Source organism: Leucopleurus acutus (genome assembly GCF_964270905.1).
Source record: "Leucopleurus acutus genome assembly, chromosome: 11".
NCBI classification, from domain to species: Eukaryota; Metazoa; Chordata; class Mammalia; order Artiodactyla; family Delphinidae; genus Leucopleurus; species Leucopleurus acutus.
Window position 1 is genome coordinate 66,449,840 of NC_139152.1, and position 13,577 is coordinate 66,463,416.

General features: G+C 35.3%; 1 protein-coding gene across 1 annotated transcript in view; it reads left to right on the forward strand.

Moving 5' to 3' along the window:
• Positions 1 to 13,577, forward strand: part of ACSS3 (acyl-CoA synthetase short chain family member 3) — a 143,535-nt gene that overhangs the window by 113,495 nt on the left and 16,463 nt on the right. The window contains exons 10-12 of the mRNA XM_082850019.1: positions 1,356 to 1,451; positions 4,188 to 4,251; positions 13,460 to 13,541. Coding sequence (XP_082706145.1) covers positions 1,356 to 1,451; positions 4,188 to 4,251; positions 13,460 to 13,541 — 242 coding nt within the window. The remainder of the gene's footprint in view (positions 1 to 1,355; positions 1,452 to 4,187; positions 4,252 to 13,459; positions 13,542 to 13,577) is intronic.

Here is a 13,577-nt window from a genome sequence, read left to right on the forward strand (position 1 = left end):
AAATACCTCCCGATTTTTTGTCATGATATGAAAGTATTTGAGAATTCTTTGTCAAACACCAGCAATGTCTTCTCCGGTTACTCGCTGCTTCTCCTCAGCGGTGACCGTCTGGCTTAGCACCTTAAGCACTGGACTGTCACTCAGGAACTGGGTTTTAAAGTTCGAGAGTTCATCTTCTGTTATTGATACCAGCTGAGCCGCCATCAAAACGTGAATAATAAACTGAACTACTCTGGAAGGTAAAGAACAGTAATAAATTCTTCCCATCATTCTAAAGTGATATAAATACATGATAAATCATGGTGGAAACCAGAGTGGAAGAAATACATTCTGAGTCCTTAGGAAGATAGATGTTTTTAATATCTTGGATTACTTTGGATCTGAATGGCTTGGCAGTTAATCCCTTGGGTGTATGTAGGTGTACATTTATGTGTATAATATTAAGCCAGTAGTTCTGAAATTTTTACAGTCAATACCCTCTTATCTCACCCTCCATAGAGGCAAATCTCATATTCAAAATATTCTGGTAACTCCAAACTTGTATTTGCCAATAATAACGAATGCATCCTTTTATAAAAAATAATCAGTTTCAGAACTTAGGATTATTATGTAATAGCTGCTGTTATTCTGACTGTTACAACTTGAGACAGAGAAGACAAATTTAACATTTCTGTTAATCAATGAAGGCTAATTGTGAATAAGTCTCTGGTCTTGAGGAAATCATCAGCATAAGATAAATAGCTTCCTTCGTAGGTTTTGGGCCTTCAGAAGTCCAGGAGCAACAGATTTAAGAGAAATTTGATAAAGCATTGGTAAATTCAGTTTTAGATGCAAGGTCTCTAGGCAAATGTAGTTCTTAAAAAATTAGAATATGATACTGTTCATATATTTTAAAAAATCTTCATGTTACCTGTTCCAGAGACTAAACTATAAATAACAGAAATATTTTGCCCATTGCTGTTATTTACCCTGATAAAATAGCTTTAGGTGAGTTAAAAGAAAGCATCTTTTCTAGAGATTTTTCAGTTTTTAACATGTTTTGTAAAACTATCACAGTCATGTAATTCTCCATCCTTCATTCTGCTGATCCACAACTGAAAACACTAGAGAGGCCTTTCTTTTCTTTAAAAGAAGCACTACTATATATATTATTCTAAATTTGTGTCCTTAAATTTTTAAAATGTCAATATCATATCAATTACTGGATCTGTTTCATTTTTAAATAGTTCATTTGGACCATTTATCTATTCCTCATGCAGTGAAATTCTGTGGAGGGAGGGGGCAGGGCAGGCACTGAAGAAACATCATGATCTCAAGTTGAAATATTAAATTATAAATAATATTTATTTCTCCAGAGACTGGTTCCCCAATTACAGCATCATGCATTGGATTAGGTAATTCTAAAACACCTCCTCCTGGGCAAGCAGGAAAAAGTGTTCCAGGATACAATGGTGAGAAATTACCCTGATTACTTGAAATATGTAATGTTAATAAATTTAGTATTTTTCTGTATTTAGTGTGAATCATATTGCTTGAAACATACTAGGTGCTTAATAAGTATTTGAGTGAATGCCTTGTATTAAAAATGTCTAACTTCTTGTGATAACTTTCGTTATCAGCCAATTTGATCAAAAGTAAGATTGTAGACTTCTAAGGACATATTCTAAATGACTGTCATAATATAAGGCAAGTTAAGCATATGTACGCGAGATTAACACTTATGGAATACATGCTAGGTGCCAAGTACTTTGCATACATCTTTTCAACAAATGCTGAGGTATATTTAATTTACCTCAGAGATTTTAGAGATGAGTTAGCTGGTGCCCAGAGAGACTAAATAACTTTCCTAAGGTAACACAGCTCATTAGGTCCTGAAGACAATGCAAACCATTATGTTTTATTTTGTTTGTTTGTTTCTGTTACAATAGCTGCAGTTTTTCCCATTATATATGCTATCTTTTAATTTAGAAGTGATGATAAAGCTTTTGAATCTTGTTGGCTAAAAAAAATGAATATAAAGAGTAAGGATTCTAAAAAGAAAAATAATTTCATCCTTGCTGGCAGTATGTGACAATAAGAAACACTATCTTTTCCATATTTGTTTTTAACTTATTGGTAGTGATTATAATAGTTCAATAATCCCCTGGATTTCACCTCCTAGTTGTATGTCTTATACAAGGTGACTTGTTTAAGTTATACATTGTTACACAAGTCAAACATTCAACTTCCTTATTTCTAAATGGGAATAATAGTGCTATATGCTTCATAGGGTTGCTGATGGAACACAATGAAGCACTAACATAGCACCTGCTGGTAGAAAGACTGAACTGAGTCTTAGCTAGTAGTGTCATTAATATTTCAGAGAAGCCAGAGGGGCTGACTTGATTTAGTCTTACACATTCATTTTACAGACAAGGAAAATGAGGTACAGAAGTTACGTTGTTTGCATAAAGTTGCACAATTTAGCTTAAACCCAGCGTCTAGGAACAGAATATAATTCATGCATACAGTTTGTATCTGCATGTAAATTACAAAATTTAGAGATGTGTTTTTGCTTCTCTAATGTAAAAATATTACATTGTCCTTCTAGGACAATGACTGGTTAAGGATCATTTGGTTTAACCTAGCAGATATATTTATAAAAAGACTTGTAAGATTTTTTTTTAAGGGCAAAAATAGATACTCTGTGAAGTCAGTGACTTCTCCAGGCATGGAAGGGTGAACGCAGCTTTATGAAATCTTCCCTTTGAACAGTTCTGTCATCCCTACTCCTTTTATTAGAAAAATTGCTTTTGTGTTGAACCATTTTTAGGGGCTGATGACTGTGGGAGATGTTAACTACGTTCCCTTTCAGTGTTTCAGTACCATTTTCATATCCAGCTGTAAGAAAGAGTTAAAGCATTGATGCCTCATGGAATTTCAGTACAGATGTTTCTCATTGTCTGAAAGCCGTTGGCTTACAGACAGCACAGCTTAAACGCTACAACTAAAGTATAACCAAGGAAATAATGACCTTATGACGCATGATTTTTATGGTTATTCAGAGATTCAAAAGTATAATGTAACATTTAATATTATAATGTTAAAAAGCCATATCCTTTTGGGAAAGGAAAGAAAATCATTTTTGTGTGAAAAACATTCAACATAATGTAATACTTAATTTCACATTCATTGAGTATCTTATGCAAGGTTATCACTATTTTTTTTTCAAGTAATTATTGTACAACCCTATGAGAAGGGAATTTTTTTCCACTTTTTAGATAGGGAAATGGGAGGGGTAATAGAGCAAGAATGTGTTCCAGGGCACATAGTAAATTGGCCACTGTACTGGGATTTGGGGAGACAAAGATGAATTATCCTGGCTTCACCCTTAATGAGCTCACATCTAGTGAGGGACAGATACCTACACCGCTAATTATTGTCAGAATAGAATTTTGAAACAAAGTGCTCTGGGAACACACAGGAGCAATTAACTTTTTCTGGGGATAATGTTCTTCTTTTCTTATAGCATTTTTCAGTAGAGTAACCTGGATGGATGAAGCCACATAAAGGATCTATTAAAGCTTAAAACATGATGATATATCCTTACTCTAGTTTGTACTGAAGATTACTGCATGTGGATACAAGCTTTGGTCTCTTGAAATCCTTCAGGATTTTTACAGTGTAGCATAGAACACATTGGGATAATATTTGGGAAGGTTAAATTGACCTTAAAGCTCATAAGTGGATATTAAGCCTTAAATCAGAAAAAGGAGTTTGCCAGGCTTCTGAATTCTTTATTTTTATTGCTTGAAATATGTTTTGTCTGTGTTTTAACACTTTGTATCCTTTAATTTTTGAAAAGCCGAACATATTTTTAATATTTCTGACAGAATGGAGGGGTATTTTTGAATGGATATAAACGTAGATTTAAAAATTACCAGTGTATTTAAAATACTATGTCTTTATTTAAGGGTGATTCTGAGCAAAAATTCATTATCTAATTAAAAATTAAAAACATGTACACTTAAAATTTTCATTTTAGCTTATTTATGTATGCTTGTGGTCTCACAGGAATTAAAGGATGCCTTTTTAAAGCTAGAGTTTTGGGAAGCTGAATATAGAAATATTTGGAAACATTTAAGCCTTAAGTTTATGTGTTTTTATTCAATTATTTACTTATTTATTTTTAATATTTTACTTTCCAGTTATGATTTTGGATGACAACATGCAAAAACTGAAGGCTCGGTGTTTAGGAAACATTGTGGTAAAGTAAGCAAAATTTGCAGTGCTACTATTTAAAAGAGCAAGAATTGGTATGTAAAATTAAGAAAAAATAGAGTTGTTGCAATGACATTACTAGTGAAGATGTTCCAGAAAAAGCTTGTAAATTGTTTGAGAATACTCAATGCCAGCTGTTGTAATTTTAACATGGAAGCCCCATAAAGTGGAACCAATTTAGATACGACTTGTAAAAACATAAATCTTGCATCTTTTAAAAAATATTTCTGATTATACGAGTAATGCATAGATGATAAAAGTAACTTAAGTACCAAAAATATAAAGAAGTAAATAAAGTTTCTGTACTCTGACCCTTCAATAATACAGTGTTAATTTTGTAATATATATGACTTTCCACTTTTTGAAACGCGTTTTGGGTTGTTGGAACAACTTGGTTTATTCTCATGTATTCCTGTTTTTCCTTAACCCTGTCTCACAAGCATTTTAAATTTTACTCTGCCTTTTAAAAATGTTTATTCCCTTTCTAGGCCTCTTAGTCTTTTTTGAATATTTATGATTATAAATAATGCAGTATTGAACATCCTTTTTATGTTGTCTATTCTTCTTTTCTGATAATGACAATAGTATGAATAAATTTCTAAAAGTGTGATTACTGGGTTAGATAATAGTACAATATATAATCCCTGACTCATCAAGTACCACAATTTCTTGCTAGCAGTTTTTATCATTGTTCATTTGATAGACAAAGTACTAAAATTTGTAGTAAAAATATTCAAACATACTTTCATTAAATCAGTACTTTAAAATTGTTAAGCTAGCAGAAACTGAATTGGAAGTTGATTAAGTTGGAGACACACAGTATGTGACATTTTAATAATTGATACAGGTAGCTTTATTGCTTCTGATTAGCATGATATTGGCATCTCTACTGAAATGCCTTAAGTAGTAGAATTTGCCAGAATGAGCTCTTATGAAGAAAGAATGTTGTATGTGGTTTTAAAAAAGTTTTATTTTCCTATTTATTTAAAAGAATTCTTATTACTTGGCATTCTCAGATTGGTATAAGATTTTTCTCAGGTTAATAAAACATTTTAAGTTCTTTGAAAATTAAATGAAAAATAGTTATTTTGAAAAGAATGTATTTTTCAAGTAGGGATACTTTAACCTTATAAAAGGCTAATAGAGGAGATGCACTATATGTATATTTCTTCTCAGATTTTTTATTGTTATCAGTAAACATGTGAACACTTTATTACTCTTTTTAATTTAAATTTTAAGACGTTGCTGGAAAATGGAAAAATGAATACTGAATATACCATTTCTATTCATATTTTTCTGAATCAGAATCCATATTAACATAGAGCTGATTGAAATCTTCCCTGTGAGGGGGAAAACTGGTGGGGACAAGAGGAGGGCTTGCTAAATGATTAATCTGAACAAGATTGTGGATGGATGCTTGACTAGCTTAGGGAAGCACATGGTTTGTGAGAGCTTTTAAAAGCACTCTAGCAGCTTACATTTTTACATAACCCCTAACTCTAAGTGAGTCATCTATTTCATAAAGCAATGTTCGCAAGATCCCAAAGGTGGCGTTTGATGCCAGTAGAGTTTTAAACCCGTCATGCATCCTGTCACTCTAATTATCAGTGGCCTCACCCCACATCCATTCAGAAATAATAAAGCACATAAACTATAATTTTTTTCTCATAGCCATTAGTGTTACTTCAAGTACTTGAAAATAACAGAACTGTTTATTGCCTTAAAACATTCTGTGCTTTAGGTTGTCACCCAATTCAGAAAGATTTTCTTCCCTCTCTATTCCTAAACAGGGAATGTTATTGTACAGATCTCGGATTCTGAGATTTCATTATAAATTATTCGATGATCCAATATATTATGACATGCAGTGGTCTTTGATTCATCCCTTAAGTTAATAGTGAAACTAGGTATTTGAAAATATTATATATATATATAATTATATTCAAAAAGTAAGGTAGAAATAATGAGAAAAAAAGTTACCACCAAGATCTCTCTTTTTGTAATAGAACAGTCTTGAAACCTTATTTCGGGAACTCATTTTTATCCGTGAGAGTAAGGATTTCCTTTTGAAACCCTCATCTCCAGTAGCCATTCCAGTCTAACTCATTGACCTGAAAATTTTTCATGCGTCCCAATAGCTGCTTGCAGTATGCATAGGATGTTTTTGTATTTAATCAAGAAGACTTGCTTGTATCCATCTATAGCTATTCTGTATGCTTTGAAGGGACACACATCATTCATCCAGAAAGGAAAATGGCTGATGAATGCTTTTTAAGAGCACATAATAGATATATGTTTAATTGAATTAAGGGAAGGGAAAAAGCACACCTTCTTGCCTTAATAAAAATTACCGTGGTTTAAAAAAGCAGTGTGTAATTTGAGAAGAGAATAATTTTTTCCATGTAGACCATATTCTAAACGTCTGTGATCTGAAAAGCAGATCCTTTCCAGGGACCAGCTACCTGAGTCCCCAGAACCACTTGGTGGAGGCCTGCGTACCACAAAAAAAAAAAAAAAAAAAAAAAGATTCTGTCCCTAAGAGGCTTAAAACAGATATGGCATTAAAAGCTACTGTGGGGAGAGACCGCCAGCCAGAGATAGATGTCCATTCTTCTCCATTATTCATGCCCATGCTTTTCTTTATTACTTGTATAATAATTAAGTGGAATATTCTTTGAAAGAAAAAATATTCCCTAATGTTACTTATGTTCACTAATTATACCTGTAGTGATTAGAAAGAATAGAGAGAAAAAGCTGCATAGAATATTTGAAATGTGTGGGGTTCAAACTACATTAAAGTAAGTCAGTAAAAAATTACATCTCACTGTTTTAATCCCAAATTTTTATTTATTTATTTATTTATTTATTTATTTATTTATTTATTTGCGGTACGCGGGCCTCTCACTGTTGTGGCCTCTCCCGTTGCGGGGCACAGGCTCCGGACACGCAGGCTCAGCGGCCATGGCTCACGGGCCCAGCCACTCCGCGGCATGTGGGATCTTCCCAGACCGGGGCACGAACCCGTGTCCCCTGCATCGGCAGGTGGACTCTCAACCACTGCGCCACCAGGGAAGCCCCCAAATTTATTTTTTGTAAATACAGTTATAGCTTCTTGTTTCACTGTAAAATCTGTTATAAATAGTGTAAGTATCATTTGAAATTATCTTTCTCTGGCAGTTTCTTTAAAATCTGAAGCTATAATCATATTTCTAAGTTTTGCAAGGTACTAAGCATAATGATTTGTTTTATCATATTAAGATGACTCATCCCCAAACCAGAGATAATGATATGTGGTAATTTTGAAAAAAACCTCTTGATCCATTTCAGCTCTTTTAACTCCTTTGTTAAGGCTTTCTAGAAATCTCTGTTTTGCTCCTCTGGGGATCCCTAAACTAGAAGGTAGACATTTAAGTGATTCCTAAACTACTGTAGACCCTAGGATGTAATAAACATGAATCTTGCAGTTCTTGTAGATTACTTGCTTTCAAAGGATTTATCTTTCTAGTAGAAGAGCAAACTGTATGCCTGCATGGTAGAAAATTCTTCTGATTTTGAAACTTAACTCCAGGCACTTAATTTTGTGGGAAAGTTATGATACCTGAATTGCTATGAATACAAAATGTTCATGAATTTTAGAAGGTGCTTCTGTAATTGCAACCAGAGCTTCAAAGTGCAGAAATATGAGTCAGTGATTTCCAGGCAACACCGTGCAGGGCATGAGAGAAAAGGTTAACTGCAATGCCTTCCTCAGTACCACAGTGCTCACTGTTATTAAAGCCATAGGTCTCTGACTCTTCCTGATTCGTGGGTACACATTCTTCTCTGACCAGACACGGTTGTTGCTATTGGAAGTGCAGCTTGTCTGCCTCCTGCTCTGTCCCACTGGCCTGTGCCCTGCAGGCAGTGATGGGATGCCAGGGAGCTGGATGGCCTTGTCTAAGTGGCTTTTACTCTGGTGCCTGCCGATTTCTCGGCCTCCAGATATTGAACACTTGGTCCTTAATGATGTTTGTTCACATCCTTATAGTTTTGCAGGAGTGATTTGGTCACTTACTGTGCTGCTGTTTGGGAGAGGATCAGTACGGCTTTCCTTCACCAGTGTATCCTTTGAATAAACCCAGGATGTTGTGTAATTGTAATCCCATTCCTTTCTAAATGTCCTCTGCAGATTTTAGTATGATCTTTTATTAGTCTTACAACAACACTGTGCGGTAGGCAGTGGGACAGATATTATCTCATTTTCGACATGGGAATCTGAACATCATTAGCAGTTACACAGCTAGAACTCAGATTTCTAACCCAGTTGTTTGTCTGCCCAGAGAGAAAGAAATTATGGCCTAATCAGTCTCTTCTGGGGAGATGAAAAGCAGCTTCATAGGAAAATCACAAGTAAAGCCTAAAGGCCCTGTAGGAAATACTGGGAGTGCAAAGTTGGGATCTAACTCCAGAATTCTCTAGGAACAGGAGTTTTGTCTTCAATTTACAGTATTTGTGTTGCAAATGGCTATTCCTGATGGAGCAGTGAGTACAGACCGTCCTTTATCTGGGATTGGAGGCATCTAGGAGTTTTATTTATTTCAGATTGGTCAGGGATGTTTACCTTCTACAGTGATGGACATTCTCTTCCTTCATTTAGCTATTTAAGGATTTCTCTATGATACCTCCCCCTCAACACACACACACACACACACACACACACACACACATTACTGCTGCCTCAGTTATTTCTCTTACAGCTTAAGAATGTTCTCTTTGGAAAGGGTTTTCTCTAAGGGGAACTCCTTATTCACAATTGGATAGTTTGTAACAAAACTCACCTTTTCACTCTGTTTGGGAAGAGTTGGGAAAAGTATCACAGGGTGGTAACATTTGATCTTGCATTTGAAGGATGAGGATAGGCATTTCCCGACATACTTCTTAGTATTTTCAGAAAATTTCCTTCCTTCTGCCAGTCCAATTTTTATGTTATTTATGTTTTATGTGAATTTTTATGTTATTGTAACTACAGAAAAAAAAGTATTTTTTTCTAGAACTTAAGAAATAGAGCCCCAATGCACTTGCTATTCCAGAAGGAAAACCTGCATTTAATGTTGAATAATCATTAGGTTAGCAACAAGAAAAGCATTAATTTCAAATACTGCAAAAAAATTCTGCTCTATTTCATATACACCTAACTTCTTTCTGGAGATTATTGCTTCTCTTCTCACATGTTTTACTTCATATATATATGAAGTACGTGTGTGTGTGTGTGTGTGTGTGTGTGTGTGTGTGTGTGTGTGTGTGTGTATATATAAAGCAATTATATATATACATGTACACACTTCCAATTCTGGAACTCCCTTTTCTGCTTTTCTTTAGGACCAATAAATGGCATTTTCCAAGGTCCCTTCTTTAGAGTCTCTTTTCAATTTTGAAATAACATCTGAATTTTTAGACACCAGGCTTTATTAGTGAAGAATGGATAGCATTCTCTTATTTTATCCTACTAATTACCAATCGTAAATTCATATCTTGCTTTCCAGCCTGTTCCTCAGTTAGACTTGGGGATAATGAAGAAGTTTTCTAGGGGCATCTCTAAAATGACTTGGGACCAGACACATATGCCATTTGCAGCAGGTCCATACCTTGGCTGGTGATAAAAACTTCCCTTCCAAGAGTTCCTGTCAGTATAGGATTTAACCATCTGCTGTAAAACTTGCCTGACAAATATCTTAAATGTTTACATTTTGATGTTATGTCATTAATTTAATGGAATAGACATCATTCATTACAGTCTTTCTCCCTATATGTATTCTAAAAATTACTAAATTTCTTGTAAATACACGATATTCCAGGATCTCCACGCATCTCAGATAATAGTTTATATATTCTTTCCATTAATGTCTAACACAGTGATTTAGGAATACCAAGCACTCAACAAATACTTGACTGAATAAAGAAAATGCATGAGTTAATGCATGCATCCATGAATGAATAAATAAATTAGATGATCAAATAATTCTTCTGGTGTTTTCTTCTCTAACTCTCAAATCTCCACCCTCTCTCCATTGGCTACTCTGCCCAACTTTTCCCCATCCTAAATCAGCCTGCCTCTCTGCACTAAACCCTGACTTACATCTCTCCTTCCAGTCACCTGCAAACTTTTAAAGTATAGTCTAACCTTACTGCCTGCACTTACTTCCTGCTTACTCCTTGATCACTCCAGTTCTTTCAGCTCGACTCTGCAGAAATGGCGATCCTGGGGGAGATTCACAGCATCTCAGTCACTAAGTTCCATGACCTCTGTTGAATCCACTTTCAAACAGAATTTGCACTTCACTTCAGCTTGTTGAACGCTCAGTCATTATTAAAACTCTGCTCTGGAGGCCCCTCACATACTATCCTGGTTCTCGTTCAGTTGTTTGGTTATTTTTGTTCATATTTGATTATTTTCGTTCATGGTCTTTTTTTCCTTGGTCCCTCTTTAATACTGTGGTTGGCCTTGGATTTCTCCTTCCTATTCTGTAATCTCTTCCTGGATATATGCTTGCTATGTTATACTTAATTCCCAAGGTCTATAGGTATATCCAAACTTATGAAGACCTTTCTCACAGATGATATAAAAATCCCTACGGTCCCTGTTCTTCAGAAGATTTATGCAGATATTTAAAGTTTCGTGCAACAGCTGAGAAAGCTGGTATCCTTAAAGCTTATTATTTATTTGTTTATTTATTTTGGAGGATGGCTGCCTCTACTTGTAATCCTCTAGGCTTTAATGAATTACAAGAATATAATCTATATGTTACTAATTACTAGTACCAAATTGTTTTCAGGAAGTAAGAGAAAACACAGATTATCAGGCCATCTTCTTTTAAGAATGGAGATTGCAAACTTAACCAACTTCTGGGAAGTGTAAGATTTCCTTTTCTCTCCAGTAACACCGTTACCGGAAAATGCTAAACTCTTGGTCTCATGTGCACACACTGAATTAGATACATTCTAGGCCACCAGGAAACTCAGCTCACATTCAATACACTAAGTACTAACTCATTTGGATTATTATTGCAAACACTCAGAAGTCTCTGCTGTGAAGAGGCGGTACGTGGTTGCCGGTGAACCAAAGTCTTAGATTTGGGGTAGATAAAACGGATGAGACACTGCTTTAACAATATGCCCTTCTATGTGCATTGTTCTTCGTATGGGCAGTGTTTTGTGTTTACGGATTTGCATCAGGATATCTGTGTGTCTGTGTATCTGTGGAACTAAGGAACAACTGCTGCCACTCCACCTGGTGTGTACATTCAAATTTATCTCAGACTGCACCACTCTCTGTTGTCCCCAGTACAGCCTGAATGTTAGTTGCCATTTATTATCACAGTTGCCTTTTTATTCTTATTGTAGGGAGGTATTTTCTTATACCCAAGTGTCTGTTAAAAGAATATCCCCATGAAACACAGAAAGTACTATATATTGTGGTACATTTTTGGGGAACAACTGAAAATTATTTCTTACTTAATATGCAAGTGGAATGCATCTCTGTCAGGTTTATTGTTCTAGTTGCATATTTTGAGTATAGTAGGCTTCACTCATTAATGTTTCCTCTTGTGGCCCATGTTGGCTTTTGATTTGTCATTTCTTCTTAACGTCCTCTTCATTTGTTTACCCTCAGCATCCTGTAAATGCTGCTAAATAAATGATTTTTAGTGGTTGCCATATTCACATTGTATTTCAATGTGTAATGATGGTTTTTACACTTGTTATAAAAATATTAAAACAAACAGATAAAGTGGAATTATATACAAGGTTCATTTGAAAGATTAACATAGAAAAATCAGGTAGAAGGACCTGAAGGGATCATCTGCTTCAGCTTGCTGCCTTCCTGCAGGTTTAGTGATGAACAGTAACAGTAACAACAGCAACAGCAACAATATAGCAGCATCTCTGTAGTTTTGGGGGGTTTTTTCAGGTTACAAAATGCTTTCGTATGCATTTTATGAAATTACGGGAGGTCCAGAAACGCTGATGTAGCCTTTTTTCCTCCATCTTAAAATATTACAAAAAGAAGACCTAGCAAGGGAGGACCTATGGGTAGGCCAGACATAGAGGCAATGGGCAATCCCAGCTGGGCAGCTGATCCCACTGGTAACAGCATTTTCTGCCTGACAGAATGTGAGAATACAGTTCAGTGTCTCAGAAGTCTAATATTGGGGTAGAAGGTGTGTGATGTTGCCTCATGTTGGCAGTAACCATGTCTACTTCATTTTCCATTTTCTCACATCTGCACTGTGAAGTCACCACTTCACTTGGTGTTTTTTGTGAGTACAGGAGGGTAGGGTTTTGAAAATCTTTAAGTTTTACAGTATCTAAATTTCCAAACTATAAAGCATCTAAAAAGTTTCCTGAAAATACACTGAGCGGTTATTTTCGTTAGGTAATACTTCCTACAGGGAACCGACATGAGAATTCATTTGTTTACATAAAGATAGATAGATAGACAGATGGGTGATAGATAAAGATTAAGCCCTTGTTGTGTGTATAACACCTGTTTCATACTATGGAGGAATGAAAGAAACATAAGAGGAAATTGATTGAAAAGAACAGATATACGCTACCTTCTACTTTATGTGCTCACCTATCTTCATGTGTTCATAGGTGTGAGAAATCTCATAGGTCTGGATGCTCATGAAAAGAAAGAACAGAAGAGAGAAGAGTGAGAGGGAATTCTCAGAGTGGGGAGGCACATTGATTGTGAAGATAAAGACTGTTTGTGGGATGTTTAATTGTAACATCTTATCACAAAGAGACTGGCAAAGGTGGCAGTTAGCACCTTGATACTTCAAAAAAATAGATTTATTTGCCTATGGTGGAAGGATAGTTCTCTCAAAAAGTAATGCATTCAGTGATGCATTTTTGGTTCCTTTTTGCAGATGTTATGCTTCTTACTGAAACAATGATTGATGCTAATAACTATTTGAATGCCAGATGTGTGTGCCTTTTGTGCCCTTCCCAGGAACCACAGTCATCCCTTCGTGACTTTGCTATGTCATGGTCAACCACTTCAGCCTCAGTTAGACATGATCTGTCCAGTGGATTTAGGGGTTACAATTCAATGTGGGATTTGAATTGTAATTGTCCATCACAGTGAAAAACTGTTAGTTCTAATCAATCTGTCTTTATTACCATTTTCATCATAATTCTCACTGCTCTGTTTTTATATAAGGTTGCCATTACCACCTGGAGCTTTTTCAGGACTCTGGAAGAATCAGGAGGCATTCAAGCATTTATACTTTGAAAAATTTCCTGTAAGAACTTTATTGTACTTTTTTTTTTTAAAATCA